Source organism: Pelophylax lessonae (assembly GCF_965119305.1).
Source record: "Pelophylax lessonae genome assembly, chromosome: 9".
NCBI lineage: Eukaryota > Metazoa > Chordata > Amphibia > Anura > Ranidae > Pelophylax > Pelophylax lessonae.
In genome coordinates, this window is record NC_138776.1 from 1,029,390 (window position 1) to 1,044,882 (window position 15,493).

Consider the following 15,493-nt stretch of genomic DNA (forward strand, 5'->3'; position numbering starts at 1 on the left):
CCTGTCTGCTGGACACCTGTTTATTGAATCATTACACTCACCTGTAGCTGAATTCTTGTTCATTAGGATTTTGTTGTCTAAAATGTAGCTTTGCTCCTAAGACTTTCTGTGGGGTGTGTTCATTTTTGCAACATGATCTTGAATGAATTTGTTAGGAAAAATACTTTTGTGGGTACAAATTACCAAATCTTGGCTGCAATCAATGGGCCGCATTTGTGGGAGGATTTTGTAGTATTGTGTCCCCTAGAAAATGGGGATTCTGAAAGGAAAGGTTTTCTGACAAATCTGATGGGGTGTACTAAGTTATGCTGAGCGCTGTATATTGCGGTGTACTAAGATATGCTGAGCGCTGTATATTGGGGTGTACTCATTTATACTGAGCGCTGTATATTGGGGTGTACTCATTTATAGTGAGAGCTGTATATTGGGGTGTACTCATTTATACTGAGCGCTGTATATTGGGGTGTACTCATTTATAGTGAGAGCTGTATATTGGGGTGTACTCATTTATTCCGAGTGCTGTATATTGGGGTGTACTCATTTATACTGAGCGCTGTATATTGGGGTGTACTCATTTATACTGAGCACTGTATATTGGGGTGTATTCATTTATACTGAGCGCTGTATATTGGGGTGTACTCATTTATTCCGAGTGCTGTATATTGGGGTGTACTCATTTATACTGAGCGCTGTATATTGGGGTGTACTCATTTATACCGAGCGCTGTATATTGGGGTGTACTCATTTATACTGAGCGCTGTATATTGGGGGTGTACTCATTTATACTGAGCGCTGTATATTGGGGGTGTACTTATTTATACTGAGCGCTGTATATTGGGGTGTACTCATTTATACTGAGCGCTGTATATTGGGGTGTACTCATTTATACTGAGCGCTGTATATTGGGGTGTACTCATTTATAGTGAGAGCTGTATATTGGGGTGTACTCATTTATTCCGAGTGCTGTATATTGGGGTGTACTCATTTATACTGAGCACTGTATATTGGGGTGTACTCATTTATACTGAGCACTGTATATTGGGGTGTACTCATTTATACTGAGCGCTGTATATTGGGGTGTACTCATTTATACTGAGCGCTGTATATTGGGGTGTACTCATTTATGGTGAGCGCTGTATATTGAGGTGTACTCATTTATACTGAGCGCTGTATATTGGGGTGTACTCATTTATACTGAGCGCTGTATATTGGGGTGTACTCATTTATACTGAGCGCTGTATATTGGGGTGTACTCATTTATGGTGAGCGCTGTATATTGAGGTGTACTCATTTATACTGAGCGCTGTATATTGGGGTGTACTCATTTATACTGAGCGCTGTATATTGGGGTGTACTCATTTATACTGAGCGCTGTATATTGGGGTGTACTCATTTATACTGAGCGCTGTATATTGGGGTGTATTCATTTATACTGAGCGCTGTATAGTGGGGTTTACTCATTTATACTGAGCGCTGTATATTGGGGTGTACTCATTTATACTGAGTGCTGTATATTGGGGTGTACTCATTTATACTGAGTGCTGTATATTGGGGTGTACTCATTTATACTGAGCGCTGTATATTGGGGTGTACTCATTTATACTCAGCGCTGTATATTGGGGTGTACTCATTTATACTGAGCGCTGTATATTGGGGTGTACTCATTTATACTGAGCGCTGTATATTGGGGTGTACTCATTTATACTCAGCCCTGTATATATTACTAGTAAAAAATAAATACAAATAAAAATGACAGAAATCTTTCCCGTAGTTTGTAGATGTGATAACTTTTGCACAAACCAATCAAAATACACGATTTTTGTTTTACCAAAAATATGTAGCAGAATGCAAATTGGCCTAAAATGATGAAAAAATTCGATTTTTAATTTATTTTTTTATTGGGAATATTATATAGCAGAACATACAAAATATATATATTTTTTTTCAGAATTGTTGCACATTTTTGTTTATAGCGCAAAAAATAAAAATCGCACCGGTGATCAAATACCACCGAAAGAAATCTCTGTGGGGAAAAAAAGGGCATCAATTGTATTTGGGTACAGCGTCGCACGACCGCGCAATTGTCAGTTAAAGTAACGCAGTGCTGTGTCACAAAAAATGACCTGGTCATTAAGGGGGGTAAATCTTCCGGTCCAGAAGTGGTGAAAGCACAGTAAAGGAAAAGTTGAATAGAGATGGAGAGACTCACCTTGTTGGTTGTGTACGTGTCCCACACAATTAATTTACCATCTTGGGAGGCGCTGACCAGGAGTCTATGGAAAAATAACATTTATCAGTGCGAATCCCAGACATGACTTCCACATAATAATTATCATTTCTTTCTTTCTACAGTTATGATGCCATCAGTTCCAAAAACATTTATCTTGGTCTCCTCACTCCAGAGTACAGAGTCCCAGTAGTCTTCTTTTTCTGCATGGGCCCTGGAATATTCTAGGTGGGCCTTTTTGTGTATGGGCTTTAGGAGGCTTCCTTCGTGGACGACACCCATCCATGCCGTTCCCCTGCAGTGTATGGGAAACAATGGCTTTCTACTTCTTTATCTAACTGCAGTGACCTTGCATGGTGACTTTCTTGAACCTTCTCATCAGAATACGCTCCTGGCGAGGTGAGAACTTCCATAGACGGCCTTGGACCTCTCTGTCAGACGCTTTCACTTCCATCTTTGGTACATTTCTGTATCACTTTCACTGATCTTCTTCTGGCCTTCACCTTTCTTGTGTAAAAAATCTGATTTTCTTTCTCAGGCCTTGTAACATTTCTCTTCCATGTGGCGCCATTGCTGACAGCATGTTCGACCAGAACACCAGAACTTCCAGAAAGTTCGGCCCGAATTTCAGAACCCCATTGAAATCAATGGGACCCGAACTTCAGTAATAAAAAAACCCATTTTGAAGCCCTAAAAAACCCAATAAATGCCCCTAAAAAGTGCCTAGGGTTCTGGGTCATGCCCCAGGGACTATTAATTACACAAAAAAAAGTTCTTAAAAATTGTCATTTTTGATACAGAGCCAATTATTGAAAAAATTATTGAAAAAAAAAAAAAAAGAGATTTCTTTGGATTTAGTGTCTGCGGTGTCTAAAATTTGTACCTGTGAAGTTTCAGCTCTGTAGCATGTCCAGAACCAGGGAAAAAAAAGATTGTTTGTCTTAGAATTGCAATAGAACAGGGATATGGCTCCGCTATTTTCACACCTTGCCGGTTTAGTAGCAGGCGTTTTTTTGGGCATTTTTTGGGGGTTATTGGAGGCAGGCAAAACATCAGAACTTCTGTGTAGGGGTATATATACACACACACTTATATGTATATATACACATACACATATATAGGTGTGAAAGTAGCAGAACACTATACTTGCGCTAATGAAATAATTAACAGGCATATGGCTTCTCTGCTATAACGCCTATATATGTGTATGTGTATAAATACATATAAGTGTGTGTATATATACCCCTATACAGAAGTTCTGATGTTTTGCCTGCCTCCAAAGACCCCAAAAAAAACGCCTGCAATAACACACCTGGGCGTTTTTTTTTTTGGCGCAGGCGTTTTTTTGGGCATTTTTTGGGGGTCTTTGGAGGCAGGCAAAACATCTGAACTTCTGTATAGGGGTATATATACACACACACTTATATGTATTTATACACATACACACATATAGGTGTGATAGGAGCGGAGCCATATGCCTGTTAATTATTTCATTAGCGCAAGCATAGTGTTCTGCTACTTTCACACCTATATAAGTGTATATATACATACATGTTTGTGTATATATATCCCTACACAGAAGTTCAGCTGTCATGCCTGACTCCAAACATGTCCTCAAAAAAGCCCAATAAACGCCTGCAGCAAAAAGCAGGCTGACAGGCGAGAAGCCATATCGCTGTTCTATAAGTCACCTAAGAGAAACGATCTTTTCTCTATAGCGGTCACCCTGACATGGAAGGGTTTGGTCACCCTGCCATAGCAGTCAGTGTCAGTTCACCCCATACTACACTATGGTCACCCTGGCACTTAACACTTTCCCTACAGAAACTAGATTTTTGAATCTAACTAAAGTGAAAAATAGTACCCTAACTACACTAGATATCCCTTTCCTCACACTAATAATTGCTAAATGACACTTTGAAGCAGAAGTAACAGAACTGCTTCCACTCTCTTCCATGTCCCTGTATTACAATGCTAGGAATTTGGGGGGCTATCTTATAAACTGGGGGGCGTATTCACTACTGATTGGCCTCTGGACCCCCATAGTCACTCCAATCACATTCCTAGCATTCTCCTGCCCCCTCAATTGGCTTTTACTGATGGTTCTGGTCCAATCACAGGCTTTTAAAGCCCATTTCCTGGTCCATTGCATTTTGGTCGGTTCTGGTTGCCGAATTCCAAACTTTTTCAGCAAAAAGTTCGGAATTCGGCCGAATTTCGAACACCCAATGTTCGGGTCGAACCGATGGTTGACCCGAACTGTTTGATCATCCCTAACCAGAATCAGGTGGCTGCACTCATATACTGCTACCCTAAATCCCTCCTACCCCCATCCCTATCCCTCCTACCCCCATCCCTATCCCTTAGGGTTGAGACATTAGATGTTATTTCTGAATACTGTACAATGTAATGGGAGCACCACTATTTGTTATAGTTCAGGGATCTCCAAGCTTTCTACACAATGGGCCAGTTTACAATGCCATGAAAAAGTATTCACACCCCTTGAAATATCCCCCATTCTCTCATGTTACACCCATAAATGTATTTTATTGGGATTTTATGTGATAGACCGACACAAAGTGGCCATAATTGTGAAGTGGAAGGAAAATGATAAATGATACAAATAAATCTGTGAAAAGTGTGGCTGCATTTGTATTCACCCCCCGGAGTCAATACTTTGTAGAAGCGCCTTTCCCTGCAATTACAGCTGGGAGTCTTTTTGGGGATTTCTCTACCAGCTTTGCACATCTAGAGAGGACATTTCTGCCCATTCTTCTTTGCAGAATATCTCATCTCTGTCAGATTGGATGGAGAGCGTCTGTGAGCAGCAATTTTCAAGTCTTGCCACAGATTCTCAATGTGATTTAGGTCTAGACTTACTCTGATACCCCTAACTAAAATCTAGAGGAACCAATTGCTTTCCTAAGTCACCTAATTAGTAAATAGAGTCCACCTGTGTGGCATTTAATCTCATTATAAATACAGCTGTTCTGTGAAGCCCTCAGAGGTTTGTTAGAGAACCTTAGTGAACAAACAGCATCATGAAGGCCAAGGAACACAGCAGACAGGTCAGGGATAAAGTTGTGGAGAAGTGTAAAGCAGGGTTAGCTTATAAAAAAATCTCCCAAGCTTTGACCGTCTCACGGAGCGCTGTTCAATCCATCATGGGAAAATGGAAAGAGTATGGCACAACTGCAACCCTACCAAGACATGGCCGTCCACCTAAACTGACCGGCGGGCCCCTACCAAGACATGGCCGTCCACCTAAACTGACCAGCCGGGGCCCCTACCAAGACATGGCCGTCCACCTAAACTGACCGGCCGGGCAAGGAGAGCATTCATCAGAGAAGCAGCCAAGAGGCCCATGGGAACTCTGGGAGGAGCTGCAGAGATCCACAGCTCAGGTGGGAGAATCTGTCCACAGGACAACTATTAGTCGTCACTCCACAAATCCCTGGATTCTCCAAATAGATATTCTACTTTGGAAAATTCTCATAACCCCAATGCTTCTAGGTATAGATATTTATTATTAGATTAAACATATTTATGCAGTTTGTATCCTGCATGGCTGGCAGGGTACCTGGAGTCAGTTGACCAATGCATTGCATAGATTTTAGCCAGGTGACCGCGCAACGTTCGTCTGGTGCGCAACTGGATTCTTCCGACTACTTCCATTCCACCAGTGATCTGAGAATGTGCAGAATGTCAGTGATGATAGATAGATAGACAGACAGACAGACAGACAGACAGACAGATAGATAGATAGATAGATAGATAGATAGATAGATAGATAGATAGATAGATAGATAGATAGATAGATAGATAGATAGATAGATAGATAGATAGATAGATAGATAGAATAGATTGGATAGAATAGAATAGAATAGATAGGATAGAATAGATAGATAGGATATAATAAAATAGAATAGAATAGAATAGAATAGAATAGATAGAATAGAATAGATTGGATAGAATAGAATAGAATAGAATAGATAGGATAGAATAGATAGATAGAATAGAATAGAAAGGATAGGATAGAATAGAATAAAATAGATAGAATAGAATAGAATAGATAGGATAGAATAGAATAGAATAGATAAGTACCTGGTCCAGTGTTGTGTCTGCACATTGTTTCCTGGCCTCCTGTAGATACAGATGAAGACAATGTATCAGATAATCAGACACACAGCAGTCATGTTACAATGTATCCAATAATCTCCCAACTATCTGAGATCAGATGGGGACACGTCCATGCCCCGCCCCCAGGCACACAGCCAATGAGAAATTCACAGGCAATAGATGATTGATTAAACCCACAAATTCTTTTTCCTAATATTACTTTCCCTGTATATTAGGTTTCCCCTGGATGGCGTCATTTCGGGGGTTGGGTATAAAGTTTAGAGAAATAAAACACGACTGATAATTACACATTTTTTTATAGAGGTCCCGGCTTTTTAGGTTGAAAAAAGGGGCGGGGTTAAAATGAGTGAGCTGCTGGATTGGCTGCACTGTCTGTCATTGCCTAAAAGAAGAACCGAGGGATCTCGGTTAGATTCGGTTTCTTCATCGGTTAGATTTGGTAACCGGGAGACTCTTTTCCTATAAAGCCGTAATTTATTATCACACAAAATATGTATTGGAACTCTGCAGGGTTCTGGAAGGGGCTGGGTGTCACTGTGGAGGGATGGGGGTACTGGATGGGGTAAGGGAGACTCTGCAGTATTCTATGTGGTCCTGTAGGGGGCAAGGTTTCAAGAGGGGGCTGGGGGCATCTGTTGGGGGTGGGGGTCTCTCCAGGAGGCTTTGCATGGGAGCTGTGGGAGGCTGTAGGGCCCTGCAAGGGCTGGAGGACACTGTTGGAGTTTTGGGGCACCATGGTGGGACTGGAGGCTCTACAGAAAGCTATGGGGCACTGGTAGAGGTTTGGGGGGTACTGTGGGCACTGAAGGCTCTCATGGGGTTTGGGGACACTGTGGGAATTTGAGGGCCACTATGGAAAGTGGGAGACACTGTGGGAATTTGGGGGCCACTATAGGAAGTGGGAGACACTGTGGGAAGTGGGAGACACTGTGGGAGTGGAAAACACTGTGGGAATTTGAGGGCCACTATAGGAAGTGGGAGACACTGTGGGAAGTGGGAGACACTATGGGAAGTGGGAGACACTATGGGAAGTGGGAGACACTATGGGAGTGGGAGATACTATGGGAGTGGGAGACACTACGGGAGTGGGCGACACTATGGGAGTGGGAGACACTACGGGAGTGGGCGACACTATGGGAGTGGGAGATACTATGGGAATTGGGAGACACTGTGGGAGTGGGAAACACTATGAGAGGTGGGAGACACTGTGGGGATGGGGGACACTGTGGGTGTGGGAGACACTGTGGGGATGGGAGACACTGTGGGTGTGGGAGGCACTGTGGGTGTGGGAGACACTGTGGGTGTGGGAGACACTGTGGGGATGGGAGACACTGTGGGTGTGGGAGACACTGTGGGGATGGGAGACACTGTGGGTGTGGGAGGCACTGTGGGAGTGGGAGGCACTGGGGGAGTGGGAGTCACTGGGCAAAGTTAGGGCATCTGCAGCTGCCAGGAGGTTAGGAAGAGAGGTTATAAACTGCTGGTCTAGAGTGCTAAGAGAAATTTATATAAAGTAAAGGGTTCTGGGGGGTTAGGAGACTCTACAGACACTTGGCGGCCCTGTAGGAAATGAGTTTTCTGGAGGGGGCTGGGAGAAACTGTGGAGTATATGGTCTCTGGAGGGAGCTTGGGGTTTCCCCAGGAGGCTGGTGATTTTGCAGGAGCCCTATGGGAGACTGGAGGGTGCTGCAGGGGCTGGGAGGGTAGGGCACCATGGAAGGTTGGGGGGGGGGGAGTGTGGGACACTGTTGGATGTTGGAGGCATTATGAGTGCCTGCCATAGGCTGGGGGCACTGCAGAGGACTGGGGGGAGGTTAGGTGGTACTTTTGGAGATGAGAGGTACTGTGCAAGGTTGGAGAGCACTGGGGGAGGTTGGGAGGTACTTTGGGAGCTGGGAGGCACTGTGTAAGGTTAAAGAGCACTGGGGGAGGTTGGGTGGTACTATGGGAGCTGTGAGGCTCTGGGCAAGGTTGGAGAGCACTGGGGGAGGTTGGGGGGTGCTACTATTGGAGCTGGGAGGCACTTGGCAAGGTTAAAGAGCACTGGGGGAGATTGGGTGGTACTATGAGAGCTGTGAAGCACTGGGCAAGGTTGGAGAGCACTGGGGGAGGTTGGGGGGTACTTCGGGAGCTGGGAGGCACTGGGGGAGGTTGGGGGGTACTATGGGAGCTGGGAGGCACTGGTCAAGGTTGGAGAAGACTGGGGAAGGTTGGGTGGTACTATGGGAGCTGGAAGGCACTGGTCAAGGTTGGAGAGCACTGGGGGAGGTTGGGGGTTACTATGGGAGCCGGGAGACACTGGGCAAGGTTGGAGAGCACTGGGGGAGGTTGGGTGTTACTATGGGAGCTGGAAGGCACTGGTCAAGGTTGGAGAGCACTGGGGGAGGTTGGGTGTTACTATGAGAGCTGAGAGGCACTGGGCAAGGTTGGAGAGCACTGGGGGAGGTTGGGTGTTACTATGGGAGCTGGGAGCCACTGGGCAAGGTTGGAGAGTACTGGGGGAGGTTGGGTGTTACTATGGGAGCTGGGAGGCACTGGTCAAGGTTGGAGAAGACTGGGGAAGGTTGGGTGGTACTATGGGAGCTGGAAGGCACTGGTCAAGGTTGGAGAGCACTGGGGGAGGTTGGGGGTTACTATGGGAGCTGGGAGACACTGGGCAAGGTTGGAGAGCACTGGGGGAGGTTGGGGCGTACTATGGGAGCTGGGAGGCACTGGGGGAGGTTGGGGGGGTACTATGGGAGCTGGGAGGCTGTGGGGGAGGTTGGGGGGTACTATGGGAGTTGGGAGGCACTGGGCAAGATTGGAGCGCACTAGTGGAGGTTGGGGGGTACTATGGGAGCTGGGAGGCACTGGGGGAGGTTAGGTGGTACTATGGGAGCTGGAAGGCACTGGGCAAGGTTGGAGAGCACTGGGGGAGGTTGAGGGGTACAATGGGAGCTGGGAGACACTGGGCAAGGTTGGAGAGAACTGGGGGAGGTTAGGTGGTACTATGGGAGCTGAGAGGCACTGGGCAAGGTTGGAGAGCACTGGGGGAGGTTGGGTGTTACTATGGGAGCTGGGAGGCACTGGTCAAGGTTGGAGAGCACTGGGGAAGATTGAGTGGTACTATGGGAGCTGGAAGGCACTGGTCAAGGTTGGAGAGCACTGGGGGAGGTTGGGGGTTACTATGGGAGCTGGGAGACACTGGGCAAGGTTGGAGAGCACTGGGGGGGGGGTTGGGGGGTACTATGGGAGCTGGGAGGCACTGGGGGAGGTTGGGGGGGTACTATGGGAGCTGGGAGGCACTGGGGGATGTTGGGGGGTACTATGGGAGTTGGGAGGCACTGGGCAAGATTGGAGAGCACTAGTGGAGGTTGGGGGGTACTATGGGAGCTGGGAGGCACTGGGGGAGGTTAGGTGGTACTATGGGAGCTGGAAGGCACTGGGCAAGGTTGGAGAGCACTGGGGGAGGTTGAGGGGTACAATGGGAGCTGGGAGACACTGGGCAAGGTTGGAGAGAACTGGGGGAGGTTAGGTGGTACTATGGGAGCTGAGAGGCACTGGGCAAGGTTGGAGAAGACTGGGGAAGGTTGGGTGGTACTATGGGAGCTCGAAGGCACTGGTCAAGATTTGAGAGCACTGGGGGATGTTGGATGGTACTATGGGAGCTGGGAGACACTGGGCAAGGTTGGAGAGCACTGGGGGAGGTTGGGGGTTACTATGGGAGCTGGGAGACACTGGGGGAGGTTGGGGGTTACTATGGGAGCTGGGAGGCACTGGTCAAGGTTGGAGAAGACTGGGGAAGGTTGGGTGGTACTATGGGAGCTCGAAGGCACTGGTCAAGATTTGAGAGCACTGGGGGATGTTGGATGGTACTATGGGAGCTGGGAGACACTGGGCAAGGTTGGAGAGCACTGGGGGAGGTTGGGGGATCTGCAGCTAGCTGGAGGCCCGGTAGGAGGGAGGCCTTGGCCTGGTGATTGTGAACCCGAACTATATAACACAAATATTCCTCATTAAAGACAACTAGGGGAAGTCTGAAATTAGGGTTCTCTGCATTTTGCCGATAGAAAAAAAGGTGCTGATAATGGCAGCTGAAAGCGCATGCGATTTTGACAAGATTTTACTTCCCTTATGGTGCGCTTTTCATAAGTCATGTGACTCAACCATGCAACGTGCGTTTTTATTGCTATCTTGCTGTGTTTTTAATTCATATTCATGTAAATTCATGATATTATTAAAAAGTCTAATATAATACAATTATGTATAAAAATATATATTTTTAAAAAAACGTCATTTAGTTTTTTAGCGAAGTGCATCCTGAATTTTCTGTTTCGGAATTTTTCATTTCGGTGTAACAGCCATAAAATGATAAAACCAAAATCTTACCGTTATCTGCTTCTTCAATGCTTCGGCTTCCTGTCGCAGCTCCTCGAGTTCCCCCATCCTGACAGCACTGCAGGGACACAGAGGGACAGATTAGGAGAGAGTCAGGAGAAGAGGGCGCCTAATGTAAAGTGCTGCACAAACTGTTGGGCCTATGTACATGAATCCTCAATAAAGATTATGGAAATACATTTGAGAGAATTTTAAATTTTATTTTCATCAGATCTCTCAAATTACAGTCAGCGCCAAAGAAAATACTTTACACATACCGCAATAATACTGAAATAGATAATGTGTACTTCTCCTGGAGCAAATGCTGCTCCACACTCCCTCCAGTGCTTGTCCTAAAAGCATAAGTGTGCACCCCCAAAGCTTAAACACATGTATACAGTATATACTGACAGTCTCAGTAGAGCAGTGGACGGTGTCAGTAGGGCAGAGGACGGTGTCAGTAGAGCAGTGGATGGTGTCAGTAGGAAAGTGGACGGTGTCAGTAGGGCAGTGGACGGTGTCAGTAGAGCAGTGGACGGTGTAGTAGAGCAGTGGATGGTGTCAGTAGAGCAGTGGATGGTGCCAGTAGAGCAGTGGATGGTGTCAGTAGGGCAGTGGACGGTGTCAGTAGAGCAGTGGATGGTGTCAGTAGAGCAGTGGTCAGTGTCAATAGGGCAGTGGATGGTGTCAGTAGAGCAGTGGATGGTGTCAGTAGGGCAGTGGACGTGTCAGTAGAGGAGTGGATGGTGTCAGTAGGGCAGGGGACGGTGTCAGTAGGGCTGTGGACGGTGTCAGTAGAGCAGTGGATGGTGTCAGTAGGGCAGGGGTCGGTGTCAGTAGGTGTTATATTCTCCGTGTTGTGAGAGACACAGGACTCTGGTCTGGAACAACGGTTGTTTATTCAGGACTCACTGTACAGCATTACAGGACAGCTCTGCATATCATACATCTCTACATGTGTCTAAAGATGGCCACTCTGCCCCTTGACCCTTGTCATCACTCCTGGGTGGAGCCAGCCTTAAAGTGACAGTACATGTGAAACCCTTCAGGTATAACACCTTCCATCCATACCTAAAAAAAAAACAAAAAACAAAAAAAAAAAACAACAAAACAAGAACAGGCATAAAACAGTAACTCATAATTGTCCAATACAGTCCTCCAACTCAGGAGATTTACATGGTTTCTTCCATGTCCGGATGTGAGAACAACTTCCAGGGAAGCTCCGGGGAGAAAATGGCAGCGGATCACTTTCGGCGGGCCCGTCGAAAGTCTCGTAACCGGTCTTGCATTTGAAACCGGTCAGGAGGGCGACAGTGTCGTTGAGGACGGGCACCCAGCGACTCGGGGCTGGAGGAAGCAGGGCTGGCCGGAATGGACACCGGCGGGGCCAAGAGGGGATTCCCTAGCTCAGAGGGTGAGCAGACCTCTGGACCAGGGCTGGAGGGCTCTGTTGGAGCTGAGTTCAAAAGTTCAGAGTCTCCCCAAGCATCAGTCTCAATGCTTCCTGATCCGGTAGGAGCAGATCCTACCTGGAGGCGAATGCCACAGGTTTCTCTGACCCATCTGGTAAAACGTGAGATAGTACAGCCCCTAGACCATAGGGTGAGGCATCACAAGCCAAGGTGAGAGGCCTTTGGAGGTCATAATGCACGAGCATGCGTGACGCCAACAGCTTTCGCTTAGAAACTTCAAAAGCACGTTGGCATGCAGCCGACCAGTTCCATCTGGAGTGTTTCTCCAAAAGCTTGTTTAATGGAAACAAAGTGTGTGCTAGATCCGGCAGGAATTTGTGGTAATAGTTCAGCAAGCCCAGGTATGATCGCAGCTGCTGGACGTTGGTCGGGGCTGGAGCTTTTACTAAAGCATCAACTTTGGCTTCCGTGGTGTGTATACCCTCTGCATCCACAAGGTGGCCACAAAACTCCAATTTAGGTACCATGAATTGGCATTTCGCCAAGTTCACTTTTAGACCCTGTTCTTGCAGTCTCGCCAACACAAGCTCCACGTTATGCTTGTGTTCCTGGTCCGTCAGGCCCGTGATGAGCATGTCATCTAACAGGCACTGTGTGAAAGGAATGTCCGCCAAAATCTCATCCATTTTGCGTTGCCAAATGGCTGGGGCGGAGGCTACCCCAAACACCATCCGATTGTATTCATACAGTCCCTTGTGAGTGTTGATTGTTAGAAACTTGCGGGACGAAGGGTGGACCTCAAACTGTAAATAAGCTTGCCTGAGATCAAGCTTGGTGAACTTTTGACCTCCTGCAAGAGAGGCAAAAATGTCATCTACTCTGGGTAGGGGATACTGGTCTATCTCCAGTTGAGAATTTAGTGCCATGCGGAAATCGCCACAAATGCGTAAGTCCCCATTCGCTTTCTTTACTGGTACAACTGGTGATGCCCACTCGCTGTGCTCTACCTTTGAGATGACACCTTGTTCCTCCAGCCGGCTTAGTTCAGCTTCCACACCTGCTCGGAGTGCGAAAGGTACCGTCCGAGCTTTGAAGAACCTAGGCTGGGCATTGGGTTTCAGCCTGAGTCTCACACAGTCATGCTTTATTTTTCCCAAATGGTTATCAAAGACTTGCGGGAATCGCTGTTTCAGGGACTTCACCCATCCCTCTTCATCCCCTGATGGGATGGTCACGCTGTTGCAGGGGTTAATGGCGATGTCTGGCATGCCAAAGTGAGCAATCCAGTCTCTCCCAAAAAGAGGGGGTCCCCCATGTTCTAGGATATATAATGGCATTCTCTTTGTCTGACCCTTGTAGGATACCTGTACTTTCACGTACCCCAGTGGGTGGAGTATCTGCTTTGAATATGTCTGCAGTTTGATTGGTGTTGGACGGACAGTTGTTCGGATCAGAAGTTTTCTCCATTGTTTCTGGGTGATAACTGAAACTGCTGCTCCTGTGTCTACATCCATCTTGAGTTTCTTTCCTTCCACGGTTACCTCTACAGTCATTGCAGAGGGTGCTGAATGCATATGATGTATGTCCAATCTGTGGAGCACTTCCTCATCCTCTGATTCAGATGACGATGTATATCTTCCCACCATATATGCCTTTGTCCTGGGGTTCAGAGGTTGTTTATTTCGCACCTTCTTACTACGGCAGACTCGTTTCAGATGGCCTGCCTTTCCACAATTATGACAGAGCTGATCCTTAAACCGGCAGACTTTGTGATCATGGTCTGTATTCCCACAACGGTAGCAAGCTGACGTCCTGGTTGGTGAGGTTCTATATTTACCGTTAGCTGCAGTTTGCTTGACTGCTGTTCTGAAAACTTCCTCTTTAACCTCTCCCCTTCTGCTCTGGGGGTTCAAAGCTTCTGTATCTTTCACAGCCATTTCCATCACTGAAGCTATCTCAATTGCCTTTGTAAGGGTAAGGTCTTTCTCTGTTAACAGTCTCTTTTGGCTAGACTCACTATTCAGTCCCATGACAAACTTATCCCTCAGTGCAGTTGGTAAATACTCCCCAAAAGAACAGGTTGAGGCTAGTCTGCGAAGGGCGAGCACATAAGCCTTAATATCTTCACCCGGCTGCTGCTGCCGCTGATAGAACCGGAATCTTTCTGCAATCTCTAGTGGTTTAGGCTGGAAGTGATTCCCTAACAGTGTCAGGAGCTCTGCCAAAGTCTTAGTTGCTGGTTTTTCAGGGAAAAGGAGATCCCTAAGAGTGTCATATGTCCTAGCACCAACCAGTGTCAGAAAAACTGCTACTTGCCTGTCGTCTGGGATGGCATTTGCACAGAAATATTGTTCTAATCTTTCAATCCAGGAGCTCCACGTTGTCTGTTCGCCATCAAATTCACTTAATGTCCCGATCAATGACATTTTCCTGCTGGGCTCTGTGGGTTTTGTATTCCTGACAATCCAGAGTTTTTTTTTTCTTCCTTTCCTTTCTCACACGGATAGTAACCTTGTAAATCCCACCCTCGTCGCCAGTGTTATATTCTCCGTGTTGTGAGAGACACAGGACTCTGGTCTGGAACAACGGTTGTTTATTCAGGACTCACTGTACAGCATTACAGGACAGCTCTGCATATCATACATCTCTACATGTGTCTAAAGATGGCCACTCTGCCCCTTGACCCTTGTCATCACTCCTGGGTGGAGCCAGCCTTAAAGTGACAGTACATGTGAAACCCTTCAGGTATAACAGTAGGGCAGTGGACGGTGTCAATAGGGCAGTGGACGGTGTCAGTAGGGCAGTGGACGGTGTCAGTAGAGCAGTGGATGGTGTCAGTAGAGCAGTGGATGGTGCCAGTAGAGCAGTGGATGGTGTCAGTAGGGCAGTGGACGGTGTCAGTAGAGCAGTGGATGGTGTCAGTAGAGCAGTGGTCAGTGTCAATAGGGCAGTGGATGGTGTCAGTAGAGCAGTGGATGGTGTCAGTAGGGCAGTGGACGTGTCAGTAGAGCAGTGGATGGTGTCAGTAGGGCAGGGGACGGTGTCAGTAGGGCAGTGGACGGTGTCAGTAGAGCAGTGGATGGTGTCAGTAGGGCAGGGGTCGGTGTCAGTAGGGCAGTGGACGGTGTCAATAGGGCAGTGGACGGTGTCAGTAGGGCAGTAGATGGTGTCAGTAGAGCAGTGGATGGTGTCAGTAGAGCAGTGGATGGTGTCAGTAGAGCAGTGGACGGTGTCAGTAGGGCAGTGGACGTGTCAGTAGAGCAGTGGATGGTGTCAGTAGAGCAGTGGACGGTGTCAGTAGGTGTTATACCTGAAGGGTTTCACATGTACTGTCACTTTGAGTCTGGCTCCACCCAGG

General features: G+C 47.1%; 1 protein-coding gene across 1 annotated transcript in view; it reads right to left on the minus strand.

Moving 5' to 3' along the window:
- GNB3 (G protein subunit beta 3) overlaps window positions 1–15,493 on the minus strand; it is a 129,645-nt gene that overhangs the window by 17,368 nt on the left and 96,784 nt on the right. The window contains exons 2-5 of the mRNA XM_082269238.1: window positions 10,736–10,802; window positions 6,332–6,370; window positions 5,808–5,914; window positions 2,210–2,273 (exon numbers count right to left, since the gene is read on the minus strand). Coding sequence (XP_082125364.1) covers window positions 2,210–2,273; window positions 5,808–5,914; window positions 6,332–6,370; window positions 10,736–10,792 — 267 coding nt within the window. The 5' untranslated portion in view covers window positions 10,793–10,802. The remainder of the gene's footprint in view (window positions 1–2,209; window positions 2,274–5,807; window positions 5,915–6,331; window positions 6,371–10,735; window positions 10,803–15,493) is intronic.